The sequence below is a fragment of the Pristiophorus japonicus genome, chromosome 14 (assembly GCF_044704955.1).
Source record: "Pristiophorus japonicus isolate sPriJap1 chromosome 14, sPriJap1.hap1, whole genome shotgun sequence".
In the NCBI taxonomy this organism is placed as follows: Eukaryota; Metazoa; Chordata; class Chondrichthyes; family Pristiophoridae; genus Pristiophorus; species Pristiophorus japonicus.
Genome location: NC_091990.1, coordinates 13222811 through 13239222, shown reverse-complemented (window position 1 = coordinate 13239222; position 16412 = coordinate 13222811). Strand labels below are relative to the sequence as shown.

The 16412-nt window shown below is 41.8% G+C and overlaps 2 protein-coding genes across 2 annotated transcripts in view; one reads left to right on the top strand and one right to left on the bottom strand.

Moving 5' to 3' along the window:
* Nucleotides 1–468: 468 nt before the first annotated feature.
* rpa2 (replication protein A2) lies at nt 469–14913 on the bottom strand. Its single transcript, XM_070898906.1, has 9 exons — nt 14794–14913; nt 12123–12241; nt 11011–11112; nt 10336–10449; nt 5545–5619; nt 4634–4744; nt 3631–3753; nt 1688–1782; nt 469–1599 (listed from the first exon to the last, which is right to left on the bottom strand). Exons 1-9 carry the CDS (start codon nt 14807–14809, stop codon nt 1515–1517), a joined length of 840 nt encoding a protein of 279 aa, XP_070755007.1. The 5' UTR covers nt 14810–14913; the 3' UTR covers nt 469–1514.
* Nucleotides 13701–16412, top strand: part of smpdl3b (sphingomyelin phosphodiesterase acid like 3B) — a 41766-nt gene continuing 39054 nt past the window's right edge. The window contains exon 1 of the mRNA XM_070898907.1: nt 13701–13843. The gene's annotated coding sequence lies outside the window, so the exon portion shown is untranslated. The remainder of the gene's footprint in view (nt 13844–16412) is intronic.

Below are 16412 nucleotides of genomic sequence, written 5' to 3'. Positions count from 1 at the left end.
CTGCGTAATATCACCCGTCTCCACCCCTGCCTCAGCCCATCTGCCACTGAAGCCCTCATCCATGCACTTTACCTTCCAGATTCAACTATTCCAATGCTCTTCCAGCCAGAGAACTCTGCATTCCTCCAATTTTAGCCTCTTGACAAACCCCATTTTGTTCGTTCCATCATTGGCAGGTGTGCCTTCAGCTGTCTAGGTCCTAAGCACTGGAATTCCCTACCTAAACCGCTCTGCTTCTCTCTGCTCCTTAAAACCTACCTCTGACCACGTGCCCCAGTATCTCCTTCTTTGGCTTGGTGTCAATTTTTGTCTTATGCTCTTGCAAAGTGGCTTGGGGCGTTTTCCTACATTAAAGGCACTATATAAATGAAGCTTTTGTTAACTATTTATAATTTACTAAAATTATATACAAACCTAATAAAAATACCAGAGGTATTATATGCAATTCAATAATGGGAAATCCAGCAATACTGCTATGTAATATGCAATGGTTTATTGCTTTATCACTAGTACTCTAATGTACAAAGTATAAATCAATCATTTACACTGATAACAGTATAATTTTTTCTATCCTTATTCTACAGTGCTAAACAACCTTACATAGCTAAAAAGGACAAATTGTGGAAGATTCCAGAGAAGCAAAGGCTAAACAAAAAACACAGCTATATTTCAATCACAAGATACCACTACTAGATTCCCAAGTTTATGTTGTGTTCCCAAGGCAAACTTAATATAATCTGGGGCCCTATTCAGGGTCATTTACTAGTTCGGATCTTGCATTTAGATGTGTGAAACCTGAAACTTGCATTTCTCCAGCTTTCTGTGGTCAGCATATACACTATAAATCAGTTGCAGTACCAATATTTCACACATCACAGTCTGATCCAAGCTAGGATGGGTAAGAGTAAGAGAAACACACAGACTCAAAACTCTGGTCATTTTAGTAGATGTTCAGGATTTGTAATAAAAAAAGGGATATTTACAAAGCATAGTAATGTATCACATGACAGCTACCCTGGAAAGTGACCTCTTAAATCAGCACACTGCTTTGTGTGTTGACTTTGATTAATTTTATATAGTTTCAATTAAATCTGACAAAAAAATAAGCTTGCTACACTTGGCATTAAAACAATTTACAAATGCTATTTTTATTCTGTGGTAACAATGGTCCTTCGAGTTTACCCAAACATTAGCAGCACAGTTCTTCCCTCTTAAGAGTCTTAGAGGTACAATGAACCAAATTCCACGCTGCAATATTATAGAAGTGGACTATGATTAAGGTCAAAAATAGTTTAATTTCTGCAGTGATATAAAAAGTGCAGAATCAGAAAACAGAAAACAGTTGTTTGCAATGCAGAATGCATAGCCATATCACTTTTCCCCTTTCAAATTTTATTTTATTTACATTTTACTGCAGAATGGCACTATTCTCTTGTTATCCACGAGATGGACTCTGCAGGTTTTAGAACAGTTCAGTATTTTAGCTTCATAGCAAAAGCAGCCTTATTCCACACTTATTCAGCATCTGTTGACCTGAAATGATCCTCATCCACTGTAGAATATATGTGTCCTTCATTGCTCAGAAATTCCACAGCTTGCCTATAATAGAAATAAAATTGTAAAAATTGTAACCACTAGTTTGTTTAACATTTAACATTCAAGTATTCTAGCACAAAATAACACTAACTTGATAGCAACGATGGTCATATTCTTCAGCGTTCTCCTCATATAGTCAATGCTCATGCCTTCCTGTTCTCGACAATTTCGAATCAAATTCAGTACCTGAAGGAAAAGTATTTTAGCTACTGTAAATAAAAACATCCAGTTGAGTTTTCAACTTTAAAAATAAGTTTGCTTCTACATTTTAGATAATTTAACTCTCAAAAGGCATGGGATAACAGTACAAGAAAATAAATTGTTTCCACAATATCACCAAACACACTCAGATACAACATAGGTTGGATGCAGAACAAGCAGCATTTATATTGAACCTTCAATTGTGGCACGTAGGGGCTTAAAACACTGAGCATTAATAGTAAAGTTAGGAAAGGTGACCAAAGACATGGCCAAACAATTTGAGGAGGTTTTTGAAGACAGCAAGTTCCAGAATGCAGGATCAAGATTGAAGGAGGAAGTAAAGTACCTTCTACTATGACCGTCATCACTATAACTAACCACTGTTCCGATTTTGATTTCCCACACCAGCCACTCTTGTGGTAGTGAGCTTCTCTATTAGTGTCAGTTCTGTCAAGTGAATTTGTACCCACTGTGAACTGAGCTGACACGATCCAGTCATTAGGATCCTTACAACAGAAAGCATTAATTTCATCAGTTTGCACTTAATTCAAATGCAGGTTACAGAGATAGAAGTATCGTGTTCCAACCCACAGCACCACCAGTCCTCTTAAAATACATTACTATCACAAACCAATAGATTTTAACTAGAAATTTTCTAAAACTAAAATGTCAAAAAACTGAATTGTACCTCACTAAGTAACAAAGTAATGGTCTATAGCAGGGGTGTCATGTTCAAACTTTGTCGCCATTGACTGCACATGTTCCCCATGAAGCCTTGGGGACCCACATATTAAAATTGTAATCCAAATTCTCAATAATGTGTACATTTCAATTGCTAATGGTAATAGACAAATGATGCTAAAATGCCTGACTTACAAAATTCAAGCAGAACAAACCAACAAGTACAAATAGGTCAGAGTTGCCTGGGTTTTGAGGGCCATAGGTTGGATACCCCTGATGTACACAACAACGGTTATAACACGCCAGGCTTTCTTTTGAGAGATTTTATCAGAATGAAAGTGTTTATTAGCATTGATCCAAAATAAGCACATTTGAAACAAAGATATTTCAAATGCATTTGTTCAGTATCAATACTTAAGGGATTTCACTGTGTTGAGCATTGGTTAGTTCCTTCAAGATCCTCCTAACAGCATTACAACATTAATGACATGTAGCTACATCACAACTCAAATTTTAAAAATCCATAAATTTATATTTAATATGGTTTAGATACCACATTACTATAACAAACACTGGTCTGATAAACCCTTTGGCGCCATTCACTCAAGTTATCAATCCCAGCAAATCAATTCCTTTTAGTCAATTATTGTCCGTTATAATACTGCAAACAAGTGTTATGTGCAAATCTAGACCAAATATAGTGGAAATTTGCCTCAATTCTAATTTGTGACAGTGGCTTAAAAAAACTTACAGAATGCAAATAAAATTAGAATCAGTGGATTATAATCCATTTGCAAGTTATTTGGTCAGGTTCTATTTGTACATTTAAAATAAAAACCGTAATGCATTTTATAGTAAAAATTTTAAAAAGATTTCCAATGTTAGAAATCTGAAAAACAAATGGGCAGAGCATCCACAAAGGAATTTCAGACAAGTCAATGTTTTGGGAACAGCCACTCACATTAACCTATCTTTTCTCATGTCGACTCACCAGTTATGCATTTCCATCAATCTGTTTTTACTAAAACATTTCATTTCTCTTTAACATTGCGTATAGAGGGTGGTAAAGTGTATTGCTTTTCTCATTTAACTCCATTGCTAATAAAGTTCAGTCTAGACTATTACATACTATTCTTCCCCAGTTTGTTTTACCTGACTTTGTTGACTTGTTAGTCCATTCATCAGTGTATCATTAGCACTGGCATATATTCCCACTGAACCCCCTTCATTTCGCATTGGGGTATGCAAAGCTAGAGCAGATCCTCCATGTGCAGACTGTGAGAAAGAAATTATAACACTGAAACCTCAGAGCAATGCTTCATTGGATTAATAGTTTACCCTGAGCAAACATGTATAAAAGTCTGAATTTTGGTTGAGCCTCAAATTCAATGAATTTCAATAGTACTGTTGAATGACTTTCACATCTAAAGTCCAAGGCAAGTAACTCCCCCTATCCCTTCCAATATTGCCACTCTTCACCTGAAGGTGCTTAACCATGCGAAGATATGTTCCACATATACCAGCAGCCCTCTGCTGTTGCCAAGCTGCGAACAATGACAAGCTAATCAACTTTAGGAACATAGGAACAAGAGGAGGCCATTTAGCCCCTCGAGCCTGTTCCGCCATTCAATGAGTCCATGGCTGATCTGCGATGCAACTCCATATACTCACCCATGGTCCATATCCCTTAATATTTTTGGTTAACATAAACTTTGGGACACATCACAGTCAAGCCTGATCCTGGTTTCATCTACATGTGATTAGGAGTGGAACCCCTTAGCCCAGCAACAACTTTGCATCCTTGCACATTCAGCAGCTCAACAGTCACTCTATTGAGGGTTGCCAATTCACAAATTATAAAAGGTTTGTTTACATCGAGGTTAGTTTAGGCAAGTCATTTTAACAGGAACAAATGGGATCATCAATTTCTTCTCACCCTCCCTTTCCCAGGTGAAACACATTCTGCATGAACTGAAAATAATTATCCAATCGATGCAAATTTCAGCAAAAGCAACCCTAGGACCAACCACAATTATCTAGTTGACTAATGTTCTATTATACAATTCAGCACAATTTTGCACTTTGTAACATAGCTAATGATTAGCTGACTATCATGACAGATAGGCCCAATCAGAATTTTTTCTCAAACACTTGCCTGTGGTTTATTCAGCAGCAAGTGAGCCTGCACCACTTCCAACATGTGTGATGTCAACTGATTCATGTCTTCCAAAGCCATGATCTTGAAAGCTACCAAGCTCTTCTTGTTCTACCAAGTTAAAAGGAATAGTTGAATCACCTAAATGCCTCAAGATCAGAAAGGTGTTGCATTAACATTTATATTGGATCTCATATTTTTCAAGTGAGTTCAGTATCCAAAAAGTACCATATTGTAAAAACTGAAGATTTACAAAGAACTTTGATTTTGTTTAATACAGATGGTAGATTGACAGGATTTGCTTAGTCTAAACATCAAGGAACAGGAACAGACATTAATCAGTGAATATCTCAAGAGTGCTTCAGTGATCACAAATTTTTTGGAATTGCTGTGTTAATTCTGTCCCTCTCTGAAGTCTGTAATTCAGCCAATCTGTTCTGTGCTCCAGCAAAAATGTTTTATATATTCAGAAAGAGGAAAAGCAGGAATTCATTTAACCATAATTCTAGAATTGAAATGTTACAGTTTGTCATGGGGGGATAAAGCACGCACCTTTACCAAACGATTCAGTACCATTACTGTTTTTAACTATAAAAATGTACGAAAATGCTAATTAAAATTATGAAGTTACAATACCTCAAACAGCATTTATTTTTCCTAAATTATATGTACAAGTTTCATATTTAAACAGAATACCATTCCTTCCAATTCTGTCTAATGAAAAACAATTATGGAACAATATGCATTATTCCTAAAATCCACATATCCCAAGATATTAAATTGGCCAAGTGCAAAAAGCAAATGTCAACTGGACAAGAAACAAAGATCTCCAAAGTATCAATGTACTATATAAATACTTTACACCACATCAAAAATGAATGTTACCAAAAATTTGGAAAAGTCTGCATTACCTGGAATGATCGGAGATGACCAGCTACTTTTACATAGCTGCCTGGAGGAACCACGATATTCTCACTTCCAGCTTCCTACATTAAACAAACAAAAGTCAACATTCAGTAGAAAAACAATTAAAAACAGTGACTTCAAATATAGTCAATGTGAACCTGAAAGGCAACAATCAAAAAGCAGTATGTGAAATTAAAATGGCACTGTCTTCACTGTCAAATATTTCTGTTTAGGAAGGGAGAATGTGATGTCATATCGCAGCAATGGCAGCCTTAATTTGAGTTCATAGAATCATACAAATTTACGGCTTAGGAGTAGGCCATTCGGTCCATTGTGTATGTGCCGGCCGAAAAAGATCTATCCAGCCTAATCCCACTTTCCAGAGCTTGGTCCATTGCCTTGCAGATTACGGCATTTCATAGAAACATAGAAAATAGGTGCAAGAGTGGGCCATTCAGCCCTTCGAGCCTGCACCACCATTCAATATCATGGCTGATCATTCACCCTTTCCTGCTTTCTCTCCATATCCCTTGATCCCTTTAGCCGTAAGGGCCATATCTAACTCCCTCCTGAATATATCCAATGAACTGGCATCAACAACTCTCTGCGGTAGGGAATTCCACAGGTTAACAACTCAGTGAAGAAGTTTCTCCTCATCTCAGACCTAAATGGCTTACCCCTTGTCCTTAGACTGTGTTCCCTGGTTCTGGACTTCCCCAACATCGGGAACATTCTTCCTGCATCTAACCTGTCCAGTCCCATCAGAATTTTATATGTATCTATGAGATCCCCTCTCATCCTTCTAAGCTCCAGTGAATACAGGCCCAGTCGATCCAGTCTCTCCTCATATGTCAGTCCTGCCATCCCGGGAATCAGTCTGGTGAACCTTCGCTGCACTCCCTCAATAGCAAGAACGTCTTTCCTCAGATTAGAAGACCAAAACTGAACATAATATTCCAAGTGAGGCCTCACTAAGGCCCTGTACAACTGCATTAAGACCTCCATGCTCCTATACTCAAATCCCCTAGCTATGAAGGCCAACATACCATTTGCCTTCTTCACCGCCTGCTGTACCTGCATGCCAACTTTCAATGACTGATGTACCATAACACCCAGGTCTCATTGCACCTCCCCGTTTCCTATTCTGCCTTCATGTTTTTGCCAATTTCAAGTGCATATCCACGTACATTTCAAAAGCGATGAGGGTTTCTGCCTCTACCACCCTTTCAGGCAGTGAGTTCCAGATCCCCACTGGGTGAAAAGAATTTTCCTCTACTCCCCTCTAATCCTTAAATCTATGCCCCCTGGTATTGGCCTCTCTGCTAACGAAAGTTCCTATCCACTCTATCTAGGCCCCTCATAATTTTATACATCTCAATTAAATCTCCCCTCAGCCTCCTCTGCTCAAAGAAAACCCCAGCCTATCCAATCTTTCCTCATAGCTAAAATTCACCAGTCTTAGCAACATCCTCATACATCTCCTGTGTACCCTGTATCACATCCTTCCTGTAATGTGACCACCAGACCTGTATACAGTACTCTAGCAGTGACCTAATTAGTGTTTTAAAAATAAAACGGTTCTAACATAACCTCACTACTCTTATATTATATGCATAGAATCATAGAATGGTTCATAACAGAGGGAGACCATTCGGCCCATCAAGCCTGTCCAGGCTCTCTGCACGAGCACTTCAGCTAGTCCCACTCCACTGCCCTTTCCCCGTAGCCCTGCACATGTTTTTCCTTCAAGTACTTATCCAATTCTATTTTGAAATCCACGATTGTATCTGCCTCCACCACCCTTTCAGGCAGTGCATTCCACTCACTCACTGCATAAAAAGGTTTTTTCTCGTGGCGCTTTTGGTTCTTCTGCCAATCACCTTAAATCTGTGTCCTCTGGTTCTCGACCCTTCCGGCAATGGGAACAATCTCTCTCTATCTGCTCTGTCTAGACACCTCAGGATTTTGAACATCTCCTCTTAACCTTCTTTGCTCTCAGGAGAACAACCCCAGCTTCTCCAGTCTATCCACAGAAGTCCCTCAAGCCTGTAATTTCCCTGCCAATTTGCTCCTCTATATGCTTCCCACTAGTTGGCAGCCTATAGAATACAGCTAGTATAATGGCACCTCTATTTGTTTCACAACCCTAACCAAATAGATCTGTCCTTGACCCCTCCAGGACATCCTCTCTCTCCAGCACTAATATTCTCCTTAGACAATACTGCTACCCCACCTCCTTTCTTTCCTTCCCTGAACACTTTATATCCAGGAATATTTAGTACCCGATCCTGCCCTTTTTTGAGCCAGGTCTCCATTACCGGCACATCATATTCCCATGTGTCTATTTTTGCCTGCAGTTCACCAACCTTATTTACCACACTATGTACATTCACACACATGCACTGTAAATCTATCATAGATCTATCTGAGACCTTCTTGTATTCTCTTAGTCTGACCCCACCTAATGTCGTACCATTTCTTACTCTGGTGCTATCTGTCTCTCCCAATCCTTTGTGCACCTTGTTTCTCCATTCTAGTGTTATATCCTGGTGCCCACCACCCTGCCAAGTTAGATTAAACTCTCCCAAACCGGGACCATGACTCCACCACCAAACATCAAGCCACCGTTTCCAAGATTGTCACTGACCTCTGCTCCTCTGGAAATCTTCCCTCCTCGGCCTCTGACCTCAGTCCCCAACTGGACTGCCGTGGTAGACTCATTGTTTCAGCCTGTTCTTGACCCACAGAACTAATTTTTTTCTATTTGGACTATTCTTTCTTCCCCCAGTCCAGTTCCTGCCTACCTACCTAGGACTCTTCCGACGCTCTCCGTTACTTTAACAGTGCCCACATCCTAACCGCATCCTTTTCACCATTGACAGCCAATCCCTCTACACCGCCATCCCCCACCAGGACAGTCCAAGGGCTACGAGGTAGTATTATTCAACCGGGAGTTTAATGACAGGCGATTGATGCAAATAGGGGATTTGATTACCTTGGTGGCACTGAGCCAAGTTTATTTTTAAATGTATTCATGGAATTGGGCGTCACTGGCAGTCAGCATTTATTGCATCTCTAATTCCCCTTGAGGAGGTGGTGGTGAGCCGCCCCTTCAACTGCTGCAGTCCGTGTGGTGAAGGTACTTCCAGGATTTTGAACCAGCAACGATGAAGGAATGGCAATATATTTCCAAGTCAGGATGGTGTGTAACTTGGAGGGGAACTTGCAGGTGATGGTGTTCCCATGCGCTTGCTGTCCATGTCCTTCTAGGTGGCAGAGTTTGCGTACTTGGGAGGTGCTGCCGAAGAAGCCTTGGCAAATTGCTGCAGTGCATCTTGGAGATGGTACACATTGCAGCCACGATGCGCCAGTGGTAGAGGGAGTGAGTGTTTAAGGTGGTGGATGGGGTGCCAATCAAGCAGACTGCTTTGTCCTGGATGGTGTCCAGCTTCTTGAATGATGTGGAATTGCATTCATACAGGCAAGTGGAGAGTATCCATCACACTCCTGATTTGTGCCTTGTAGATGGTGGAAAGACTTTGGGGAGTCAGAATACCCAGCCTCTAACCTACTCTTGTTGCCATAGTATATATGTGGCTGGTCCAGTTAAGTTTTTGGTCAATGGTGAACCCCAGGATGTTGATGGTCGGGGATTCGGCGTTGGTAATGCCTTTGAATATCAAAGGGCAGTGGTTAGACTCTCGTTTGTTGAAGATAAGTTACTGCCAGCACTTGTGTGATGCAAATGTTACTTGCCACTTATCAGCCCAAACCTGAATGAAGTCCAGGTCTTGCTGCATGCAGACATGGACTGCTTCATTATCTGAGGAGTTGCGAATGGAACTGAACACTGTGCAATTAGCAAAAATCCCCACTTCTAACCTTATGATGGTGGGACAGGTCATTGATGAAGCAGCTGAAGATGGTTGAGCCTAGGACACTACCCTGAGGAACTCCTGCTGCAATGACTTGGGGCTGGGATGATTCAACTCCAACACCCACAACCATCTTTCCTTTGTGCTAGGTATGATTCCAGACAGTGGAGAGTTATCCCGATTCCCATTGACTTCAATTTTACTCGGGCTCCTTGATGCCACACTCGGTCAAATGCTGCCTCGATGTCAACGGCAGTCACTCTCCCCTCCCCTCCTGAAATTCAGCTCTTTTGTCCATGTTTGGTCCAAGGCTGTAATGAGGTCTGGAGCCAAGTGGTCCTGGCAGAACCCAAATTGAGCTCAGTGAGCAGGTTATTGGTAAGTGCATTTGATAGCACTATCGACGACACCTTCCATCACTTTGCTGATGATTGAGTGGACTGATGGATTGAATTTGCCCTGCTTTTTGTGGACAGAACATACCTGGGTAGTTTTCACATTGTCAGGAAGATGCTAGCATTGTAGCTGTACTTGAACCGCTTGGCTACAGCCACGGCCAGTTCTGCAGCAGATCTCTTCAGCACGACAGCCGTGATGTTGTTGGGGCCATACCCTTTGCTGTATCCAGTACGCTCAACCGTTTCTTGATATCGCTGAACCAAGTTATTCCCATGAATGAACAGAAGTTCGTTCCAACTTTGAGCTTGTACCATTCAAATGAATTTACTAGCAGATTTCAACACACACATTCCTTCAATAGTGTAAACATTCCCAGAATTAGATAATTCTACAGTGATCTGAAAAGCAGCAGTGTGCACCGAGTTCACTGCAGTGGCTATATTTAAAGGACTAAAAGCAAACAACACACTGAAAAGGGAACTCTAATATACATTGTCATTTTGTAGACGCTCATTTACTTACATCAGTATCCACCCACTGTCTTACATCCATTGGGGGTGCTGTCATATCATCCAACTTGTACAGAATATTTGTTGGGGCTTTCTCTGCATCTTTGATCATACCAACCACAGTTACCTAAGAAAAGCAAAGACTCTCATTACAACCTGTACATCCCACCATAAGATTAAGCAACATACAAGGGAAAAAAATTAAAATTGACAGTGAAAAACAAAGCCATAGAGGTGGTCACAATTTTAAGTGGAACTGTAAAATGAATATTTTGAAAGCACTTTTAAAATTATTTATTGCATGAAACCTTAAGAAATGCCTCAAAAATATCCAATTGTCTTTTAAAAATGAGCACATAGAAGTCTTTTCACATTTGGATAGGGCTTATCTCCGATTAAATGTTACACCCTCATCTGAACCAAAATAGTACCGCATGTCATTCAGCTGACAGTTGTTTATCTTCCCCCACTTGAGAGGTTAGGAAAGAGATTCTCAACAAGCCACAAAAAGTGTCTTGCACATCAAACGGACTTAGGCACCCACAAAATCTCATCTAAAATAGAGATATATTTTCAGGTAGAACATAAAAATAACTGCTGTGTTCATTGATAAATTGGAAATCTTTTAAAAATCACACTACAGCTACTGAATCTGGGAATATTTAATAGTGTTAAATTTCTCACTCACCTGAGACAACTCCACCTCTCCAATTCTGAAAACTTCCTCCGTTTGAGTAGCAGACATTAGCTGTGACACTGTACAAGGAACTATTTGCTGGGCCCGTGATCGCTGATGGAAGAAAAATAAAAGTTAACCCTGCAAGACTATGTCTCAGCAGATCCCTTATTATATGTTTACAGAAGCAAAAAAAGCAGTTAGTGTAATCAGGTAACAGGATATGATTATTTACATATTGTTTGTCTAAGCACAAGGTAATTACCCCGATGTATCTTAAGCAGTAAAGTTACATTTTCATCAATGACTTTAATCCATCCTCGTAATGAGGAATAACTCTGTTTTTGTAGAAGATAATAATTGGGAGAAGATAATATGCTTTTAATTAAGTCATTACAGGGCTTTGCCATAAATGGTTTTTCTAACTGAAAACAGTAGGAACGTGACTATGCCCTGGCTTAAGATGCATTTATCTGCTTCCTCACTCATGGCTAGTTAGGAGAATAACTGCAGGGTTACAATATAAAATTATGCAGTTCAAGAATATCATAACATTTTGATGTTACAACAGACCACCAAGTAATCAAATGGTGTAAAACAAAATTGAAAACATTTTTAACAAATAGGTTTGCATGAGCCAATTAGATAAAAAATTTTGTTTCTAAATACTGTGATAGTATTGCTACTGATCAGTTAACAATTTGTCACACTTTTTCCAAGATCAACTTTTATTTTCAAAATGTAATAGTGCAAATGTTCCCAAAGCCTGCTGCAATTTTTGCATGCATCACAAGGCAGCTCCTGCGTTCCTTGCCCAAATTGTCAAAATCAAGGAAAAATGATAATTGAAAAGTAGCAGAGGCTTCAGAACAAAATTGTTGCATGTTTTTTTGATCAGGTAAAATATGAGACACCGAAAAAGGGAAGATAAATAAATTACAGAATAGAGTTTTAAAATAGCGTAAGCAGAAATAAGTACATCGCACAGGGTTGCCATTCATATTTGAACAAGTCCATCAGGAATTTCTACATTTTGGGGAAAAGGTTATGTGCATTATTGCCACCCAATTTTATACATCATGTGAGCAGAAGTGTATTGATGAATATTTTGACTTTGTACTTACAGTTTTTCTGTCACTCTGGCTGCCCCCAGCTGGTGAGCCAAATCCTCCAGGTGACTGCATGTAGCCTCCACCTCCTGCACTACTATCTCCAACACCTCCATAGCCGCCATCAAAAGAACCTAGTGAATGGGGTTAGAGGTCAACCACAGAACCAAAACATAATGCAGCTCCGTACCGGACCAGTCAGCACGAGCTAACTATCCAGTTTTCTTTTCTTTCCAAATGGGATTTTCCCACCCTGCATGGATCACCCAAATAATAATTATCTTCCTTAAACACAATATACACCCCAAATTTAAACAGAATAATGTATTTCCCTATTGTTTTGTAAAGGTTTGGTCCAAAACATTCCGTAATTTCCTAATGACGTAATAAGATTTCAAAATCCAGAGAGAAGGGATGGCATAGATGTTGGCAAGTGTTTTGAGAAACCCAGAGATAAAATTTTGATTTAAATCACGAGGCAAATAAGAGTTGAGAAAATAATTTCTTCCATCTTTGGACTTCAGATATGTAGAATGGTCTGCTACAATCTGCAATTAACATATACTCTGCTGAACCATTCAGATTGAGAGTGAAAGACACCAAAATGTGATCGAGAACAATAGCCATTCCACTAGCACAGCACTATGTGTGAGGAACATGGTGGGATGATAAAGGGCAGGAGGAGGAAATATCTCAATGAGTGGAACAAGAACTGGCATCCAGGAGCTAAGCCAAGTAAGGGCGAGAATATCAACAGGTTAATCCACAATTAGTTCATCGTGGTACAGGACATATTCACTGGAGAGCAATGTTGTCAAGGCAAGTGGAAAGGGTAGAGGTTCACCTTTTATTTATTTATCCAAGAGAAAAGGACTGCAACTGATTTCAAAGAAGAGGGGAAGTTAATGTAGTTTTAGTAGCTAGAACATAAGAATTAGGAGCAGGAGTTGGTCATATGGTCCCTCAAGCCTGCTCCGCCATTCAATATCATGGCGGAACTTGGACCTCAACTTCACTTTCCCGCCCAATTCTCCTATCTCTTGATTCCCCTAGAGTCCAAAAATGTATCTCTCAGTCTTGAATATACTCAGCGAGAATTCCAAAGATTCACAACCCTCCAAGTGAAGAAATTCCTCCTTATCTTAGTCTTAAATGGCCGACCCCTTATCCTGAGACGATGCCTCCGAGTTCTAGACACCCCAGCCAGAGGAAACAATCTCTCAGTATCTATCCTGTCAATCCCCTCAGAATCTTATGTTTCAATTAGATCATCTCTCATTCTTCTAAACGCCAGAGAATATAGGCCCAATCTACTCAATCTCTCCTCATAGGACAACCCTCTATCCCAGGAATCAATCTAGTGAACCTTCATTGCACCGCCTCTAATGCAAGTACAGGTTGAACCTCCCTTTATCCGGCACCCTCGGGACCTGGCCTGTCCCGAACGAGGGATTTTGCTGGATATGGGGTGGTCACATATTTGGGTGCACTGCGTCTTTTCAGTGCTGTTGCTGGGGCAAGTATCTGTGCACACTGATTGGCTGACTGACAGTCGGTCCAGCCAATCAGCGTGCAGGGGGGCCCAAAGAGCCGGCAAGCCCAGAAGCAACAGCCCGACTCCCCGGAGGGAGCGCTGTGGGGGAGGAGTGGCCGGCTCGAGGACTGTGGCTGCAGGAGTTCCAGCAGGGCAACGAGGAGGAGGAGGAGGCCGCCGATTGAGGAGAAAGATTATATTGGTGAGCAGGATTTTGACATTCGCGTTCTGCGCCTCCCAGGAATGGTCCCTGATGAGGGATGGTGCCGGATAAGGGAGACCCAGATGACAGGTTCAACCTGTATCTCCTTCTTTGGATAAGACCAAAACTGCACACAGTACACCAGGTGTGGTCTCACCAAGACCCTGTACAATTGTAGGAAGACTTCCTTACCCTTGTACTTCAACCCCCTGCAATAATGGCCAACATACCATTTGCCATACCTGAATGCTAGCTTTGTGTTTCCTGTACGAGGTCACCTACAACTGATTTACTAGTTCCTCACCACTTTTCTATTCCTCCTACCAAAGTGAATAACCTCACATTTCCCCACAGTATACTCCACCTGCCGTCTTATGGCCCGCTGCCTTAACCTGTCCATATCCCTTTACAGATTCTTTGCAACCTACTCTCCCACCTAGCTTTGTATCGTCAGCAAACTTGGATACATTACACTCAGTCCCTTCATCCAAGTTATTAGTATAGATTGTAAATAGCCAAGACCCAAGCCCCAATACGCCCGAAAATGCCCACATTACAAAAGTGACTACGCTCAAAATACTTCATTGGCTGTAAAGCGTTTTGGGACGTCCGTGAAAGGCGCTATATAAATGCAAGTATTTATTTCCCCCTCTCCCCTTCGGGCCCTTTCGCTGCAATAAAGCCACCAGCTGCGGCCAGAATTAAAACGCAAATACAGCTTCTGGCCGGCGGCTCCTGGAACGGCCTGTGCTCGGCCTGACAGCTCCGGCTCCTGACACTCGGGCCTTGGTGAGAGAGGCGGGAGGCCGGCTAATCTCCGCGACTGACAGCCCGCGACCGCCGGCACTAACTCAATCCCATCCCGGTGACGTGAGGCCGGCGCTTCCAGCAGCTCAACAACGCGCTGCAGCCCCTCCCTGACACGGTGCCCCGCCGCCGCCGCCGCTCACCCGCGCTGTTCCACATCCTTCCTCTCAGCGGCCGTTAAACAGACGAAAAGCCGCGCGCTCGCCGCCTCCCGCAGGCAAAGCGCGCCAAACAGGCCTCGTGCAGCAGGCGACCACTCACTGGCCTCCATACTCAAAATCCCCTCCGCCCTCAGCCAATCGCTGACAGAGATTTTAAGGGGGTTGTCCAGGATTGTTTCTACTCTCCGGAAGTAAATATTTGTCATCATGAAGCTAGATTGGCAGCTGCCATTTTTAGTACTGGCAGTGCAGTTGCTCCCCCCCAGTTGCTTTTCTGACTTTTTTAGTGAGTTGCAAAGAGTGTACATTTGCAATTTATGAAACTATTATATATAAACTTAGGAAGAAAGATTGTCATTTATATAGCAACTATAACTAACTCAGGATATCCCAAAGCGCTTTACAGTCAAATATTTTTTTATTGATTCACAGGATGTGGGTGTTACTGGCAAACCCAGCATTTATTGCCCATCCCTAATTGCCCTTGTGAAGGTGGTGGTGAGCCACTTCCTTGAACTGCTGCAGTCTGTGTGGTGAAGGTACTCCCACAGTGCTGTTAGAGAGGGAGTTCCAGGATTTTACATAGAAACATAGAAAATAGGTGTAGGAATAGGCCATTCGGCCCTTCGAGCCTGCACCATCATACAATAAGATCATGGCTGATCATTCCCTCAGTACCCCTTTCCTGCTTTCTCTCCATACCCCTTGATCCCTTTAGCCGTAAGGGCCATATCTAACTCCCTCTTGAATATATTCAATGAACTGGCATCAACAACTCTCTGCGGCAGGGAATTCCACAGGTTAACGACTCTCTGAGTGAAGAAGTTTCTCCTCATCTCAGTCCTAAATGGCCTACCCCTTATCCTAAGACTGTGTCCCCTGGTTCTGGACTTCCCCATCATCGGGAACATTCTACCCGCATCTAACCTGTTCCGTCCCGTCAGAATCTTATATGTTTCTTTGAGATCCCCTCTCATCCTTCTAAACTCCAATGTATAAAGGTCCAGTTGATCCAGTCTCTCCTCATGTGTCAGTCCTGCCATCCCGGGAATCAGTCTGGTGAACCGTCGCTCCACTCCCTCAATAGCAAGAATGTCCTTCCTCAGATTAGGAGACCAAAACTGAACACAATATTCCAGGTGAGGCCTCACCAAGGCCCTGTACAACTGCAGTAAGACCTCCCTGCTCCTATATTCAAATCCCCTAGCTATGAAGGCCAACATACCATTTGCCTTCTTCACCGTCTACTGTACCTGTATGTCAACTTTCATTGACTGATAAACCATGACACCCAGGTCTCCCCTCCCCTTTTCCTAATCTGCCGCCATTCAGATAATATTCTGTCTTAACGTTTTTGCCCCCAAAGTGGATAACCTCACATTTATCCACATTATACTGCATCTGCCATGCATTTGCCCACTCAGCTAACCTGTCCAAGTCACCCTGCAGCCTCCTAGCATCCCCCTCACAGCTCACACCGCCACCCAGTTTAGTGTCATCTGCAAACTTGGAGATATTACACTCAATTTCTTCATCCGAATCATTGATGTATATGGTAAAGAGCTGGGGTCCCAGCACTGAGCCCTGCGGCACTCCACTCG

What these genes read in the sequence shown, in the direction of transcription:
- rpa2 (XM_070898906.1), bottom strand. An exon ending in GACAGTGGGTGGATACTGAT is followed by an intron (nt 5,620 to 10,335) that starts GTAAGTAAATGA and finishes TGTTTAATGTAG; the next exon opens with GAAGCTGGAAGTGAGAATAT. An exon ending in TAACAAGTCAACAAAGTCAG is followed by an intron (nt 1,783 to 3,630) that starts GTAAAACAAACT and finishes CTTTTCCTTCAG; the next exon opens with GTACTGAATTTGATTCGAAA.